General features: G+C 57.2%; 5 protein-coding genes across 5 annotated transcripts; 2 read left to right on the plus strand and 3 right to left on the minus strand.

Moving 5' to 3' along the window:
- Window positions 1-424: 424 nt before the first annotated feature.
- PLICBS_006037 (uncharacterized protein) lies at window positions 425-5,159 on the minus strand (the record flags this gene model as incomplete). The annotated part of the gene is made up of 2 exons (XM_018319780.2): window positions 425-4,454; window positions 4,507-5,159. The coding sequence occupies 2 exons, from the start codon at window positions 5,157-5,159 to the stop codon at window positions 425-427; spliced, it is 4,683 nt and encodes a 1,560-aa protein (XP_018182254.2).
- Window positions 5,160-6,818: 1,659 nt separating this feature from the next.
- On the minus strand, window positions 6,819-8,069 carry PLICBS_006038 (uncharacterized protein; the record flags this gene model as incomplete). Its single annotated transcript, XM_065600851.1, has 7 exons — window positions 6,819-6,905; window positions 6,961-7,367; window positions 7,419-7,714; window positions 7,766-7,795; window positions 7,852-7,862; window positions 7,929-7,951; window positions 8,024-8,069. The coding sequence occupies 7 exons, from the start codon at window positions 8,067-8,069 to the stop codon at window positions 6,819-6,821; spliced, it is 900 nt and encodes a 299-aa protein (XP_065456923.1).
- Window positions 8,070-10,363: 2,294 nt separating this feature from the next.
- On the plus strand, window positions 10,364-12,425 carry PLICBS_006039 (uncharacterized protein; the record flags this gene model as incomplete). Its single annotated transcript, XM_018319783.2, has 2 exons — window positions 10,364-10,795; window positions 10,851-12,425. The coding sequence occupies 2 exons, from the start codon at window positions 10,364-10,366 to the stop codon at window positions 12,423-12,425; spliced, it is 2,007 nt and encodes a 668-aa protein (XP_018182257.2).
- A 381-nt stretch (window positions 12,426-12,806) lies between these two features.
- PLICBS_006040 (uncharacterized protein) lies at window positions 12,807-14,079 on the minus strand (the record flags this gene model as incomplete). Its single annotated transcript, XM_018319784.2, has 2 exons — window positions 12,807-13,019; window positions 13,105-14,079. The coding sequence occupies 2 exons, from the start codon at window positions 14,077-14,079 to the stop codon at window positions 12,807-12,809; spliced, it is 1,188 nt and encodes a 395-aa protein (XP_018182258.2).
- A 1,927-nt stretch (window positions 14,080-16,006) lies between these two features.
- PLICBS_006041 (uncharacterized protein) lies at window positions 16,007-16,811 on the plus strand (the record flags this gene model as incomplete). Its single annotated transcript, XM_018319786.2, has 3 exons — window positions 16,007-16,060; window positions 16,152-16,292; window positions 16,407-16,811. 3 exons carry the CDS (start codon window positions 16,007-16,009, stop codon window positions 16,809-16,811), a joined length of 600 nt encoding a protein of 199 aa, XP_018182260.1.
- Between the last annotated feature and the right edge of the window lie 608 nt (window positions 16,812-17,419).

Raw genomic sequence — 17,419 nt, forward strand, 5'->3', positions numbered from 1 at the left:
AAACAAGCCGTCTTCCTGGCGTGAGAGGAGCTCTGTACCACCAATGTATGAACACATGTAGAGGCGAAATTACCCAGAGCAGGCTTGGTTTCTCTCTTTGCAAGACCGCCGCGCTGTCCCAAGATGCCCAGTGCTTGCGATTGTGCCTTGCCAGACCAGCGTTGGGCAGCGATGGCAACTACGGCGGCGAGAGGCAGGAGAGGCACGAGTAGCGAGGCAGCTGTAAAAGAGGAGCGCCCAATACTTGTCCACGTTGACCTGAAAGATAGTATTCCTTGTCAATGATTACAAGGTAGCCTGACTATCTGCTACCGCTCCGAATGATAAACACAAAGGACACCAGTCCGCGAGTCGCTGTTCCTCCAACGCCTTGTGTACCGCGTCCATCTATACAGTAACTCTCAATTGCATGCACAGGCACTCTTCAGACCTTGTTTCCTTTCCCCTTCAGGCTCTTGCCACTAGACCCTCTCCCAGCTGCCTGCTCGCCTCCGGCTGGTGAGTCTGGCGCCTTGCCTTTGCCGCCCCTGGCCCCCTTGCGGCCTCGTCTGTTTGCAGCTGCGCCTTTCTCACTGCCCTTGGTTTGTCTGCGCTGCTCTTCCTCCTGCGCACGACGGCTCTCTTGATCCCACCACTCCTGGAACGCTTGTTCTTGTTGGATTTCCTGGAGCGATCTCTTCGCGACGGCCTCCTTGACCAGCTCCTGCTCCCGCCTTTGCTGTCCTATGATGTCTGCCATACTTGCACCTGGAGCGAGCTCTGCTCTTGGCGCTGGGGTGATGTAAGACTTGGAGTGCGGGACCAATGGCTTTTTCTGCGGCTGGCTCGACGGGGCTGGTGTTGCTGCGGGTGAGCTGTTGGTACGACCCTGCCCTGGAAACCTAGTATCTGGCGAAGCTGTCCTTCTTCGACTGGGCTCAGCCTCGGATGCGACCAAGGGCTTGGTCTTCGTTGGTGCGGTGCGTGTGGCATCCATTGACATCGCCTCTTTCAAAGATGCCTTGGGGATGGGAGCTGCCGCCTTCCATGGAGGAGGGCGAGTGTCCGACGTGGCTTTCTCCCATGGGGCTTGCTTCGTCTTCTTCTCGTCTTGAGCTGCAGCCTCAGCCTCAGCCTGTAACTGCAGTTGTTTCTTCCGCTCTTTTTGCGACATCTTGGCTTGCGTCCTGGCCGGAGCGGCACTCTTACCTGCCTGCGCAGCCAATCCAGCAGTGAGAGCAGACTTGCTTGAATCCTGAGATAACACGTCCTTTAGGTCTAGCTTCGAAGCGGGTAGAGCCGGAGCTGCCCAAGGGCCGCCAACTTTCCTGAAAGGCGCATCGAGCTGCAAAGGGGGCACATCGCTGACTTTCATTTCGGCGGCGTTTGCGGCCTGAGCGGGAGATAGGCTGGATGGCGTGGGCTTGCCAGAGTCGCCAGCAGGCAGTCCACGAGCACCTGGCCAACCATCGGGAAGCTGCGGCATGCTGCCCACATCCGGGCCTTGATTCTCTTCGGCGCGAACGGATGCCAGGGAAGCTGGACTGGTCGGTTTCGCGGTGTCGTCATCTTCCATATCGAAGATCATATCTCCCTGGGACTCCTTGGGTCGCAGACTGGGGCTGAAAGGCTCGTTGCGACTTGCCCGAGATCTTGGGCGAGCCCTATCTGGTGTTGGCGTTCCGATCATTGACTCATCCAAGCTTCCGACGCGGGCTTTCCAGGACGACGACAGCTTCCTATCATCCTCTCTCTGAGAGAGTTTGAAGGCCATCTCTTTCACACGGCGGCGCCGTTCCTCGTCGATATCAATTGCTAGATCCGGATACTTGTCATGAAGCAGGGCGTCGGCTCGGCCGCTTTTGGCGAACGGCAGGCGAGCCAGTTGGTTGCCACGGACGACCTCATCCAGCTCCACCACGAGGTCATCATCGAGGCCGTCGAGGAGGTGGTTTTCCAGCATACACTCCAGCTGCAAGCAGATATACTCGAGACCGACGTCCTTGAACTCCGACACCGAGCAGGCACTGATCTCGTTGAGGAGGTTGGCAATGTTCCGCGTCGTGACGAATTTCCCGATCAACGACTGGCAAATTTGAGAGAGTCGATCCAGCATGAGCTCGTTGGCAACGCCCATGACATCTAGGACAAGCTCTGAAAAGTCGTCGATGCTAGGAACTGCGACGTTGTCAAACATCTCCTCGCCAACATCCGCGTAAAGGTACTCCATAACATATTCGAAGGTCTCCGGGCGGATATGCTTCAAGTCGATTTGAAGCTTGTCCACGACCGCCGAACCATTGCGACGATCTGCAAGCCACTGCCCTTGGGAGCGTCCATTGAACATGCCTTCGAAAAAGGGACATCTCTGGCACAGTAGTTGGCCGTGGGCAACAACATCGGCACCATCGAGTTGTACTATGATGTCGCCGTCGTCAAAAAAGTCAGGATCGGCAACGGCTGCTTTCATGTCGGCATCCAGCGACGGCTCTATAGCGGCTTGCAACCGGGCAGCTGTCTCAAGTCTAGGCATGCGCAGGCTTGTTGCCACCTTCATCAGCTCCGTGCGGACTTGTCGGAATCTGTACGCCTCTGACGGTGATTCTCGGGTATACTTCCATACAGGAACGATGCTGTCCTCGTATGCGAACACCACTATGTTCAATATAGTGAAAATGTCGACGCCTGGCAGTGTGAGGACTTGTTTCCCGTCAAGCCTCTCAATGACGAAGGCGTCGGAGTGACCAGTGGTGCCATTGCGACGCTGCTGAGACAGCGACTCACGGAGGACAGGGCTGCGCCCCGCCATAATCCAGCCGTGAATTGGGATTCTTATATCCGGGCATGCAGTTGTTCGTATCTCGGTATCGAAGCTGCCGTATCGGAATTGGCTAGCATGTAGCCACTGGCCAAGATCTTTTTCGAGGTTTTGGCTTCGAAGAATCTCGTGAGACACTGATCCTGGCTTCTCCCTCGCAATAGCCGCTTGCCACGCCTTGCGATGACCTGAGGTCCCCATTCCGGTCTCGGTTGCGGAAAAGTCTCGTAGGCTTAAGAGAGAAGCCACGTCCCTCCACAGATCTTGTTCGTCGACGCGAATCTCTTGAGACATAACATTGATGTCCTTCCTGACGGCAGCAAAGGCTCCAAAGGTAGAGCTTCGCACCTTGACGCAGCCAGTAATGTATGGGACGCGCTCAAACTTGAAGTCTTTCTTCTTCGCATCTGACCTCGAGAAGGCGGCGGTCTTCCCTTTGATCCGCTTGACTCTTTTCCAGACGGCACCAGATTGTGTGCTGATGATGACGGAGTCGTGTTCGCCGACGCTGACAGAGGCAACGCCATCCTTCCTCGAATCCCATATGCATTGTGGCTGCGTCACAGCTCCTCTGATCTTGACTGGATTGGTTGTGGAGCCCGCTGGCGGGTTCGCGTCCACCTTGTGGTTGAGTTGCATGGTGTATAAATCGCCTCGAGCCGTAACCGCCGCAATGGTTTCACAGCCGGAGGCAATGAGACGGATGTCTTTTCGGCCAGAGTCATATCTGTTGGAGAAAGACGACAACGTCAAGCTGTGGTTGGTAAGGACGTCGAGCGCGGGAAACTTGACAAGATTGTAACCGTAATTGGTGAATACCCAGACCGTATGGTTTGACAGGAGACACGTGGTGGCCTTGTCGATAGCAGACACCATCTCGATGGGTGCTGAGAGCAATGACGCTCCTACCTTTCTTGGAATTGGTTGAACTTCGAGTGTTCGTGAGTCGGCATCCATGAGGGCTAGTTGACCCAGGTTACGCCCCCAGCAGTAAAGGGCCGAGTTCGTGAAGGCCACTGAGTGGACTGCCGATGCAGCAACGCCCAATATGATTTCTTTCTTCAATGGCCCAAAGACTTGGCGTGGCGTGAGGCTCACGGGCTCCTCGTCGGACCGGGCCGGAGCGGGCAACGAATAACCGAGCTGCGAGTCGGCGTTCGATCCCCACGTCCACAGCTCACCATTCCCCGCAACAGCCATGGAGTGGTTTTGACCAAGGGCGACGTGTCGTACTTTTCGATCAGAAAATGGGCCTTGTACGGGCACAAATTTGAACTGCGTGTTTTCGTCGCCGAGACCCAGTCTGCCTGATCTCCCAACTCCGCAGACGTACAGGTTTGATACGGGGTCCGTCGTTACAACTGCGGTATGCAGCTTGGACATGGCGACATCTTGGATGATGAGCGGCCTATTGCGTATAAGAGTTGGAATACCTTCCAATTCTGGCAGAGACTGAGAAGAGTCCAAATCGTGTTCTTCAAGATATGCTTGGTGGAAGCGGTGTAGGAGCTGGTCGGGTCGATGGAGTAGAATTCGCTCTGGGAACTGCCGATCGTCTCCGTCCCCGACGCCGAGCGAAAGGTTCTTGTTGCTTCCAAACACAAAAAACTCGCCACCCTCGGTAGGGGCCGCGGCTCCGTGAGGATCACCGTCATTACTATAGAATGTTAATCATGAAGTAGTTGAGCCGGGAGAGAGGCGGTACTAACCTTTGGAAGCCATCCTCATCGCTGTCTAAGCTAGCGGTCCCATCGTCTGATCCATGCAGTTCTTTGCCAACCTTGAGCGACCTGGTGGCGATGGTGGAGTTGTAGAGGTCGAATGGGCTAAGCCCTTCGTTGTCTTTGGTCTTGATGAGATGGCCGACTTTGCCCACGGAGAGCGCATGGTTTGTCAGGTCACCACGCTCCTTCGCCAATAGAGCGCGTGCGATGGACACATTTCCCGCATACAGTGATCTGTGAAGAGCGTTCCAGCCGCTTTCGGGGTCTTGCACATATATATCGATGGCGGGGTGCTCCAGAAGTGCCTCGACGAACTCGTAGGCGTTCGGGTCGGTTGACGAGGCCGCGCGCAGCAACAAGGTCAGACCGGCGTGGTCGCGGCTGTTCACTTCGTTCCGGCCTAAAGCGACGCCGCCATCCTTGGGCCTGCCATGCGCAGGTGTAGAAGCCGTCGACCTCCGAGCCTTGGCTCCACGAGGTGGCGTTCCAAACCCGCCCGGACTGGCACTGAAGTGACTCCCACCGTGTCCTACGGCCGGACTCCTGGCACCGGTATTGCTGGTGCTGGCCGGGGCCAATAGACGTCGAAACTGTTCGACATTGCTTTGCCAGTAACTTGTCCAGAGGAGGTGACTCATGGGCGGGATGATGGAGACGAGCGGTTGTTCCAGACGCTTGAAAGCACCTCGCTGTGATTCTCTTCGGATCACGGCTTATTTAAAGGTGCGGTTTGTAGCGCCGGACTGCCCAAGTGTGGGTGAGGGCACGCGGCGACTATTCTCTCGTGCTCTGGGGTGGTGGGCGAGACGGCGCGATACGGTCGTGGTCTTGCGACAAGGGCTGTTGGTCTTCGGTCGGCGGCGCGTTATCGGATCGTGCCTCGCGTGCTGTCGGTATAGATGCGTACAGTGGAGGGAGACGTCAACAAGAAAAGGGTTGATTCGGAGACTTGAGTATAAGCTCGTGAGATCGAGAGGGGGTTGCCAGGCGTTGGAAGGGGCTAAGAGGGATGAAATGCTCCGTCACGGCCGACGAGAATGCCTCGATGAAGGTGCACGGGATTTGTGCTTGTGCGCGTCAGCGGGTTCGTAGCGGGGTACGGCCAGCACATGCCGAGATGCGGGCGCCGGCAAGGTACCCAGTACTCTGTACGATATCAATCTGCAGGCGATTAGAGCCCCACCACGCCACATCCAAGCTGAGGGCTTCTGTGATGGAGGGTGGCCAATGAGCCGCGAAACCAAGAACGTGCTGGATTGTAGGGCAGATAGGGTTTTGAGCAGTTCGACGCTGCACCATCGGACTTTCACACGTGGTTCAATCCTGTTCCTGTTATTTGCCAACACTGCCGTACTGGGAGCGCGCAAGAAGAAACAACCGGAAGCGATGTGCCTTCACTCAGGGAACGGGCGGCGCCAAACGCGTCCGCTGGTTGGGAAGTGTCAGCATGTGTGTGAATGATGAGCAGTGTCGCGCAAGTAAAAACTGGCCCAGGGCCGACGGGAGTTGGATGCAGCCGGCGTGTCTGGTTAACGCGTTTTGAGGACCCAGTGAAACTTCTTGAATCTTCCCCGCGATATGCATGCAGCTGGATCTGTGACCCCCGCGCTGAGTGCCCCGCGTCTCCCGTTCATCTCGGCAGTGTCTATAGTGCCGTTCCGACGGCCGGCGATGTTTTCATAACATGACCCAGTTGCCGCAGGGTGAGGGAGGATGTGATACCCTTGGGCTTGGAAAATGACGAGGCGAATCGGAGACTTGCTTATTTCCCCCTACCTCCTATAGCCTTCGTTCCTTTCGTTCCTTTCGTTCCTTTCGTTCCTTTCGTTCCTTTCGTTCCTTTCGTTCCTTTCGTTCCTTTCGTTCCTTTCGTTCCTTTCGTTCCTTTCGTTCCTTTCGTTCCTTTCGTTCCTTTCGTTCCTTTCGTTCCTTTCGTTCCTTTCGTTCCTTTCGTTCCTTTCGTTCCTTTCGTTCCTATATCTATTTAATCTAGGTAAGACGCAGCTATGATCAGAAGATATATAGTTCTCCTTGCTAAGTAGTGTAGTAATATACATCGTGGCACGATTACTCCTGTATTTTTATGAACCGTAGTGTGTTACTTTAATATAGGTGGCATGCTGATGGGTGGTTGATAATATTGCAGTTTGTAGTTGCGGGTGTAGTCATTAAAGTGCTCAAGACCACGAATACGACACATAGACGAGAAACAAGCAAAATGCAATGCCAGTGAATGGTCTAAAAGTCTTGGTCTAAATTCACTCAGTAAAGACTCGTCCTGCCCGGAAGTTCTTGCTCTATCCGTAGTGGAACTTGCGAAACATATCAGACACCGTAGTGAAGACAACCAGCAGGACACCACCACCAGGACCCAAACGAAGCACCTGACAAGGTAGTTAGCGTCTGCATCACATAATCGATGGCATTTCGTATGCGTACCTTTGGCAGGAAGCCCTTGTAGAGTGCAGCTGGGCCTTCTTCCCGCAGGACAGTGAAAACGGCCGGCCACGCCCAGTTGTACTTTGGAACAACCCCAGGAACTCGTGGAGTGTTCTGTATACGACTTTTCACGACGTCCAAAGGAGTATTAACTACAGTACCAACGGTTCCGCCAATGGCGCCGGAAATGAGGTCGTTGAACATCTGTCCGCGCTGGGTCTCAGCCTTGGGCATCATCTGGCGAACTTGGAAAATGCAGCCGAAATAGCCAGCGTTCCAGAGAATGTGGCGCCACATGGTACTCTCCAGTCCTTGATACAAGGCCAGGGGGCCTTCGTTGCGCACAGTCTTGGTGACACAGTCGACCATGCCGTTGTACTTGCCAGCGGACGCCTTATCCTGAAGACCTGCCAACTATCAGCCAACGGCGCTGCAAAGGGATATCCAGGGAGACTTACGAATCTTGACAAGCTCAAAGGGCACAACGACAAAGGATTCGGTTGCACCAGCCGTGGCTCCGGTCAGGACAGAGAGGGACTGGGTCATCTGAGGCACGCCGAACATCTTGCGGTAGGCCTTGCCCCATTCATCGTTGGCAGCAAACTTGGTGGCTCGCTTAGGGGCTTCCATGAGAATTGGGGCCGAGATACCGCGGTAGAGACGAGAGAAGCCCTCGGTTTTGATGATCTTCCTGAAGCAGTCCAGCATCCCATTGTATGCTTCCGCGCCTCCACCCTTGCCCGTCTGGAGTTGGCTGAGAGATATTCAGTACTTGAAACTGGTCAAGGACGATTCGGGCACGCACATTCTCGTTTTCGCAACATCGAGCGGGTACCTAGAGGAGGAATTAGTGGAATTTGTTGAATGGTCGGTTTCGACGTCAGGGCTCACATGAGCAGAATCTGTTATAGTAGACAGGTTGTCAGCAAATGCAAGAGCTATGGACCAAAGGAAAGAATATGCTTTACCTCCGAGACGCCAGCAACGGCGCCTGGCAACATGTCAGCAAGCGAACCGAGAAATTATGCGACGGCGAGGTTTCTCAGCCAGGAGGCGGACGAACCTGCGGCGAACTGGTAGGCGAAGGGAAGAGGCTTCTCCTGCGACATGATGGCGACTTGCGAGGTTGTGTCCGTGACTTTCGCGAAACAACTGTCGCAGGAGGTCGGAATTGTGTGGCGCGGAGGGAAAAGCGATGCCGGTGCTCGAGGGGAGGGCGATTCAACGCAGGGTCGATTTTAGCGCTCCGTTGCCGGGGATATCCGCCCCCACAATCGGCTGCCCGCAGCCCGCGCACGCCGTTAGGGTTAAGGTTCGCACCGGCCCCACATAAAAATGCACATGGCCCGCGGGGACCTCAACGGACGGTGGGGAGGTATAAGCCAATGAGAAGCCCCATTCAAGTGCTACCACGTACAGATTTATGGCCACGCTGTATGCGCCAGGCGCGCGTCCATTTCGGGCTAATCAGGGGAGAAACCACTGAGGCTCAAGTCGGCAGTAACCGGCAAGCCAACCCCCTGTGTCAATCACGATGATTAGCCTAACCAAGACCGTTGTGTCTACTGTCCGCCTCCTCATTTTCTTGTGAAATAGGCGATATGCAGGACTGACGATGTCACCATGTCGCTCGTAAGGGCCACGCGATTCATGCTCCCTCGTTCATTCACCGATCGAGATCCAAAGGTCGCGTTGGTGCAAGTAGGCGAGTTGGCACCCTGCCGCCTCCTACCACTCCTTCTGAGCGATGCGAGACGTTTCTACACGTGATAATGCCCTCATCCTGCCAGCTGTACAGTGTCGACAGCCAAATACAGCTCTCGGTAAGCCCATAGTCAACGAGAATTGTAATGAGCATGTTATAGCCGTTGGGCCAGCCTGGCATAACGAGGGGCGCCATGCGTATGGTTCCCTCCACGGAGACGCACAACCTGACCTTGGCACGCCTGTCGTATGTATGTAGCATAGTCGCCAATATTTCTACGCCAGGGCGATAGCAGTGAGATCTTCACGGGTCTACTTCCGGCGAATGAGCTGACTTAAGCATAGCTTTCCCCTTGAGTTGCTCACTGTTGCGGACGGTGGCTCGTGTCACGGACGCGAGTTGGTTGAATGCGAGAGCGCGAAGGAACGACAGCAACGACAGCAACGACAGCAACGACAGCAACGACAGCAACGACAGCAACGACAGTCTCGAGATGGTTGTGGTACTTGGGATGGACCGGTTGATGGAGAAATTGGGCGCACAAGAGGTTCGGGACGGGACGTGCAGGACAAGAGTCTCGAGATGCTCGGGAGGCTGAAGTGGCCGAGAGTTTCAGGGCGACAAGCTCGAAAGGCGCAAAAGCGAGGAGAGTCGGCGGCAATTGAGTCCGAGAGGCAGCAAAGCAGTTGGTTCGAGTCGATCTCTATATATATAGAAAGATTGCTGTGGGTATTGCTTGATCTCGCACGAGGCGGGGGTCATCTGCATGACCAGAGCATGTTAATAAATGCCCGCCGCTGTCACGCAGAATACGAGCCTCTGAAGCAGGTCAAGCTCCACAGACTCGGGACGACTGCCAGGGCAGGGCAATGGCCTATGATGGCCTCCGCCTGCTCTGTTGACAATGCCGTCCACGTGCATCCTGCGGGGGTGTCCTTTTCGTAAGCAAATGGTCAACGGAACGGATTCCAGGTCTATGGCGACGCCGCCGGGGGATCTTCGCAAGCGTACTGAACGCAGCAGTGACCCAGCTTCTGCACGACAGGCACAGCCGGCATTGGGCTGGGGCGGGCATGAACGACACCCTGCGCGATCAGCATCGGCCATGGACAATACGGGCTTGGTATGGAGACCGGAGCCCGTTGCCCCGCATCCACCCGTGGATGTCCCAAACAGCGGCCGACCAACTGGAGCGCTGGGCACACCCCACTGAAGCTGGCCTGACCCGGCGCGAGGCGCAAGAAGTGCCAGGAACCGCACCGGGCTGTGTCAGCCGCATCGCCTCGCATCCTGGCATCTCACCCGTCTCCTCCAGCCTTGGAGCTCTCCCTGCCCCCCCGAGCACAGTCATGCTCCACAGACGGATGCAGCAGTGTCTGCTGCCAATGAGTACGGCCGTCGCTCCTCTGTCTTTTTGTCTCTCGTTTTGGCACCTTGGCCTGTCTGCGTAATTGCTCCCGTTTGCATTCCTACAAGGCGCAGCTTCGCTCGTTCTCCTGACTGCGCCCTCCGCGCCGAGGTCGTCGTCATCGCCAATGCTCCCACGTGCCGGCACCGCTTTACCGGCTGCGAGCTGCGAGCACTTCAGCTACTAATTCGCTACCATCGCCTGAGGCTGGGCAAATACAGCGACGCATTCCATCTGTCGACTACAGAGGCACCTGAGACGGCCAGCGGCGGAGCCTCGCCCGCCACGCCATGCGCCTAACGACCGCCATCGCTCTCTTGGCGACGTTCACCTCTGATGGCGCCGCTCAGTTCGTATCCCAGGACGCCAGGACGCAGAACCTGACCGTGGTGCGCTCGCCTGGCAATACCAACGTCACCGTTTCGTACAAGCAGCCCAACGGCGTCTGCAAGACGGCCTTTGACAGGCAAAAGCAATACACGGGCTGGGTCAACGTTCCCGGCGACTACCCCACGAATCTCTTCTTTTGGTTTGTCGAGGCTCGTAACCCGACGGAAAACTTGACGGTTTGGCTCAATGGCGGTCCTGGCTCAAGCTCCATGTATGGCTTCTTTACAGGAAATGGACCGTGCGCGGTGATTGAGAAGGGCTTGAACAAGTACGACACTGTTGCGAGGGAATGGGGCTGGGACCGCGCCTCCAACATGCTCTTCATCGACCAGGTGCGTGACCTTCCCGAAAGTTGGGAACTCCAAGGTTTATGCTCACATCATATAGCCCAACCAAGTCGGCCTTTCCTACGACAAGCCTACGAACGGCACCATATCAATGCTCAATGGATCGATTGCCGAGCCACCGGTTCCTCAGCATGACTCCCCACCCGATTGGGACTTGGTCAACGGCACCTTTAGCACGAACAACGCCAACTCCACCGTCAATACGACACAAGTCGCGGCGATGGCGACTTGGCATGTCCTACAAGGCTTTCTTAACACATTCCCGCGGAATCGGACACGATCTAGTGGTTCGGTGTCAGTCAGCCTCTTCGCAGAGAGCTATGGAGGTACATATGGGCCAATTTTCGCGGAAACATGGGAGGCGCAAAATCAGAAACGGCTAATGGGCACCTTGAGTCGTAATTCGACGCTTGAGGTTCGTCTGAAGTCGTTGGGGATCGTGAACGGATGTATAGACAGGGTCATCGAAGCACCTATGTACATCAACTTTGCCAACAACAACACATACGGGGTCAAAGCATATACCGACCAGCAGGCCAAATTCTACCTGGATAAGTTTGCGGGACCAGGGGGCTGCAAGGAACTCGGAGCGCAATGCCAGGTCGCGGCCGCTGGCCAGGATCCCACAGGGGCGGGCGACCAAGAGATCGTCAACGACCTGTGCTCTCGAGCGGCGGAGGCGTGCACAGAATTCGAGAACCTATTTTTCGACTCGGACAGGGGCGCGTACGATCTCGCAGCTCCGTCGGCGGATCCGTTCCCACCAATGTATTTCGTCGACTATCTCAACCAGGAGAGCGTCCAGCGCGCAATCGGCTCGCCCATCAACTACACCTCGGCCAGCGACAGCGTCTTCAAGAACTTTGGCAGGACAGGCGATGTTGCCCGGGGTGGTAATATCGGACGCTTGGCGAAGCTTGTCCAGGATGGGGTGCGCGTGGGCCTTATCTACGGCGACCGCGACTACATCTGCAATTGGTTCGGCGGCGAGGCCGTCTCGCTGAGCATCGCACAGCAGGCCGGAGGCGAGTACGCTACCAAATTCCCGGCCGCGGGCTACGCTCCCATCATCGTCAACGACTCGTACGTCGGCGGCGAGGTGCGCCAGTTTGGCAACCTATCGTTCAGTCGCGTCTACCAAGCTGGCCACGCTGTTGCGGCGTACCAGCCCGAGACGGCGTTTCAAGTCTTTGCGCGAATCCTCCTGGGCACGTCGGTGTCAACAGGCAAGGATATAAACCTGAGCACCTATAATACGACGGGCCCGTTGAACTCGACCAAGACAGAGAAGCTGCCGGACAAGTCCAAGCCAACGTGCTTCGTCCGTTCTTTTGAGTCGACATGCGACAAGGATGCCCAGAACCTGGCTGTGAGCGGCAACGGCGTGGTCATCAACGGAATACTGTATAGCAAATCAGAGGACTGGCCCTTGGCCACGCAGACGCCCACGTCTACGACCAAATCGTCCGCTTCGGAGACCATGACGGGCGTCTTCACCGCGACGAAGACGCCAACACCGACAAACGCCGCGGGGGCGCTTTTCAGCTCTAATTTTCCAGTATGGGAGATTTGCGCCTCGCTGTTGGCGTTGCATGCGTTTCTTGGTCTAATATAGGGCACAAGCCTTGGTTATGGCTTGATCACCTTGGGGAAAACATGATATCTGCGGAAGCGACAGCGATATAGCAGTTGTGCATAAGAATTTGGGCATATCGGACTGGCCCGGTATATGACAGGGCGTTGATGGATATAATTTCTTGGGAAAGATTGGCAAGGAAGCCAATTCAATAGACAGCAACCACGTTACAGGTCGCGCGCTTATAGCCAATGCCCCTCGTTCCTCTTGCTCCCCTTGCCCTTTCCACAGAGTTTCCACACAGCTCGGGATGGCATAACACGTCTGCCGGTCTCGGCAATGTTGAGTGGCCGAGCTCGCCAACTCAGGGGTATCATTTCATCTATCATCAAAGTGCCACATTTCTAGCTATATAGCCCATCACTCCGGCTCGGGTTTCGGCATCCGGCCTCGAACACGTCTTGCACCGCCGACAACCATTGAAGCTTGGTCTTCTTCGTCGTCCTCCTCCTCCTCGTCATCTTCGTCCTCATCAAGGTCATTATTGCGCTCAGTCTGCCGCGCGCGCTGAATGCGTCGAAGCATCGGCTCGTCGAGGAAAAAGTCTTCCTCAAAGCTTGCACGCGAGAATGTCTACAATGTCCAACGTTAGCATACGATCGGCATTCAAGACCGGCATTCAAGACCGGCACACCATCCGGAAACACCGTTGACTCACCTCGGAGCAGCCCGTCTGGGGACATTGTACAACCCCCGTGCGAGGGAGGTAGTCCAGGATGGCGCTCTTCTCGAACGTGTGCTTGCATTTGACGTTGCTATACGGCTCTTCCATGTCCCGTAATGTCAACGGGCACTTGAAGCTTACGAACTCGCGTGCGACGGCAACATCGTCGTCGTCTTCCTCGCCGGGAGCTGCAGTGGCCCTCCGGTTGTTGGTCCCGGGGCGGTCCATGACGGGCTGGCCGTTGGAACGAAACCAGCGAGACGCGTCGGGCAATGGCGCGCCGCCGTCTCCCGCAGCGGCATCGTGCCACAATTTCTTGAAGCCGGCGTAATCGTTGTTCTTGGCGTAGCGCTGGAAGGGCGTGAGCTTGCTGTAATCTGCGTGTTTCCGCGTACGCAGCTCCTTGAGAGTGTTGAGTGTGCTGGGCACGGGCTCCGCCTTGCGATCATCCTCTTCATCGTCGTCTTCGGGGCCGAGGTCAGCGCCGCGACGCTCCTGCGCGGCCGCTGCGATGGCAGCGTGGGACGTCGCAGCGGTAGTGTACAGCTCGCCGAGGATGACGGCCTCGTCCTCGAGCTCGTTTCGCATATCGATGAGGCCGCGAAGGGTCTCTTCGGATTCGCGAGTCACGGCGTCGACTTCATCTTCGAAGGAAGCGAGGTGCTCCTCGAGGCGCTCCTCCTCGGGCGACTTGTCGGTGATGCCCTTCTCGCGGCGGCGCTCGCGAAGGCCCTCGAGCCGCTGTTGCTGGGAGAAGAGACGCTCATGCACATCTCCAACACCAAGACCAAGCCCTCGGATGGACTCCTTGATCTGTGACTCGTAGGGCACAGTGCCGCGGTTGTTCGAGAGTTGGCCGAGAGCACTGCGGGCGGTCTCGTTGAGCGGACAGGAGGGCGGCTCGTACGGAGGCAGGTCCGGGACGGCGGAAGCGGCGGCAGCGTTTCCGCGGTTCACCAGACGCGGCATGGCAAACAGCCGGGGGGGGCGGTCAACGAGCTTGGTAGGCGGATTTCACGGCAGATGGGAGACGGGGTGGCTTCGGCAAGGGCCGCAGAACGAAGCAAGTTGCGATGCGAGGTCCAGGTTGGATGGCGTGGTGGGGCAACGCGACAGGACGCGTCCAGGCGTGGAAGTGCCCTCCGGGAACTGCAATTGGCCCGTGCAGGGGCGGGTGCTGTGCCTCTGGGCAGCAGCTTGGGGCAACTCTGGCTGAGGTGCGTCATGGGTGGCAGATGGCAGGGACCATTTCCCCCAACCGCAACCCACGCAAAGCGGACCCCGGCACCTCAGCTCATCGATGCGAGGGCAAGGCATGAATCTTGCTCGCAGGCCTCGTGCCGCGACGTGGCCAAGACATGTCACGAAATTCTGTTGCGACCGAGCTTCAAGTCTGCCATTGTTGCATCCGCACTGCCCGTCACAAAGCACGAGGCTTGAGGCACTACGAGCCGGCTGCATTGCCGTCGTCACAGCTGTCGCACCAAAACGTGACGAGGCTCCCACAGGCGTGATGTCGCACAGAGAGAGGGAGCAGTCGATGGCGATGCCGATGGCGATGCCGACACGATGCGACCCGACGCGATGTTATGTGATGACGCCGCCGGGACATGACGATGCGGCTCCTGCCGAGGCGGCAACGGCTTGAGCCTAGACGGACGGCGTCAATCAGCCCAGGGCAGGGCATGGCAGGGCAGGGCAGCAAGGGCCAACGGCGCCAACACTCGGACGCCGCAGCCTGAAGTGCCGGTCCATCATTGAGGTTGGCAAAAGCCCGATGCCAGAGATCGGGCGCGATTCGCGACAGAGACGGACAACGACGTGCGACATGCAACATGCAATTTCGACCACGGAGCGCCGTCCACGGGCACGGGTTGACGGGGTCTGGACCGGCGGGGGGCCAGACAGAGTGTCGACTTGCTCGCGCGGCCCAGATCGCCGTGGCAGATGACGCGCTCGGCATCGACATCGATCGTCAATCGACGGGCTGGCACCTCTCATCGGCCCAATCCGGACGCCTACCGGGAGCCGTCCGTGCTAGCGCCTCAACCCAGCACGCCCAGCGCCTGGGCCAGGCTGCGCTACCGGCCTAACACTTCGTCGCCTCCAGTCCCTCCAGCGATGTTTCCAACGCCTTGGGCTGACCGGGCTCGTGCTTTCTGCTCGGCTAGGTGCCGGGTCGCGGCCAACAAGACGGTCGTCGGGTGCCCGGGACACCCCCTGTGCATGGCGCTCCCCGGCGCCGCGGTCCCTGCAGACAAGCATACCTTGAGTCTGTCCCCGCGTCGCCTCCGATCACCACGGTGGCCTGGCGATGGCCGCGATCTGGCCGCTAACCTTGGCCATCGCCCGTCTTACTCTGCCCATGGCTGGCCGGACCCGCTCGTCCGCACCTAGACCGGCGGCCATGCGTCAAGCAGGCCTGGCTGGCGTGCTGCGTACGTGCCCGTCGCCCCAGCGTCCCGCGAGCTTCACAGGTCGCCGACTACTACTTGCGCCCATCTGCGGCCTCGTTCTAGTCGCCTAGTGGAACCGGTTCACTCGGTACGAAGCATGGCATGGTGGCAGGGGGCGCATGATCGAAGATTCCAAGGTACTACGGACTAATAACTTACCTGCCCACTGCCGTAGCCCTCGCTGGCTGCAGCCAGGCCAGGGCCTCATCGATATCCGCATCCTCATCGACATCCATACATTGCCTCCACTTATACGTGATATCCGCATCGGCTCGGCCTGCGCCTTGATCCCCTGATCCTCGCGGCCCGGATCGACACTCCATACCTCTTCTACCCTCCTTGCTGCCTCTCATTCCGCCTTCTCCTTCTCCATACACACATCACCCGTCCATCCAAACATCCCCCTTCCCTCCCACGCCTACAATCGCGGATACACAGCCATGGCGTCCAAAGCACCACCTCCAATGAACCCCTGGGAGGTCCAGGCCCTGGATGTAAGTCCTCCCCCGTGCTGCACGTATAAGTCACGGCCGTGTGGATGGCATCGCATGATGGAGGCTGCGTGGCTGACGCAAGGTCCGACAGTATCAATTCCCTACCCAGTCTGCCGGTGACAATGACAACGGCGCGGCCGCGGCTCCGCGCGGTAGCTGGCGTGAGCTCGAGGATCCCGTCATCTACCCCGGCCTCTACTCTGCGACCGGATACGACATGATGAGCATTCTGGTAAGCAAGCCACCCGCCATCCCATGCGACTCGTCATTTCCCATCGAGTCCCCTTGCTCCCACCACGCCCCCGGGACCGTTGCCGAGAGAGACCCTGACCCGAGTGGCCCATAGCTGCGCATCATGTGCCGCCCGAATCCTCAGATCGAGCTCGGCGCCGTTGACTGCTCCGTCGCACTGATTCTCTGCAACCTCGACCTTCCCGATCAGCCCATTGTCTACGCTTCCGACTCCTTCTGCGACCTTACCGGCTACTCCATGTCTGAGGTGATTGGCCGCAACTGCCGCTTCCTGCAGACGCCTGGCGGCGTGAAACCATCCCGCGCCAGCGCCTGCACCGACAAGTCTTCGATTCAGCGCATGCGCAGGGCCATCCGATCCCGCCAAGAGATTCAGCTGAAGGTCAAAAACTTCAAAAAGAACGGCCAGCGCTTCAATAACGCCCTAAGCATCATACCCATCGACCTGGACTCGACCGGGATGCGCTACGCCGTGGGCTTCCAAGTCGAGGTCGATTGAGTCGTCCCATGCCGCAGACGCACTTTCTTTTCCTTTACATGTCTCTCCACGGGTTCCGGCGGCATTTTATTTGATTTAGTCGCCAGCATTGCTTCTAGGCCCATGATACCCAAGCAGCGGCGTTTGGTTCATTTTTCACGCGGGCTGCATTTTGCGACGGCGCAGGCTCTTAGCATGGAGCAGGTCATAGAACCAGTATTATATGCGCCCAAAGGCTTTTGTACTCCTTTTTCCCCCTTACCCTCGCTTTTGACGGCTTGCATTTCTATTTGTGCTTATGAGATACGACCGGGAAAGGGATATAGATGCATAGACCACACGGCTATGAGGCTTCGGTTTAGACATCTGGCGTTTTGGGAGGCAACGCGCACCGCGCACCACCAAGATCGTGAGCCTAGACTGGTTTCGAGCGACAAATATGTATCATGAATTGATTGACAAGTCTGCTTACTTGACATGGCCATCCACTCATGTATGCATGATAATAAAGAATAAGGTTCGTTCTCTCGTCCTGATCTAGCGATAGCAACTTTTCGACTTGTGATAGCTGATAAACCCGTGAAATGCCCCCAACACCAGCAAAGTAATGTCCCGTCCGTTCCCATCGT

The sequence above is a fragment of the Purpureocillium lilacinum genome (genome assembly GCF_023168085.1).
Source record: "Purpureocillium lilacinum CBS 284.36 DNA, scaffold_4, whole genome shotgun sequence".
Lineage (NCBI taxonomy): Eukaryota > Fungi > Ascomycota > Sordariomycetes > Hypocreales > Ophiocordycipitaceae > Purpureocillium > Purpureocillium lilacinum.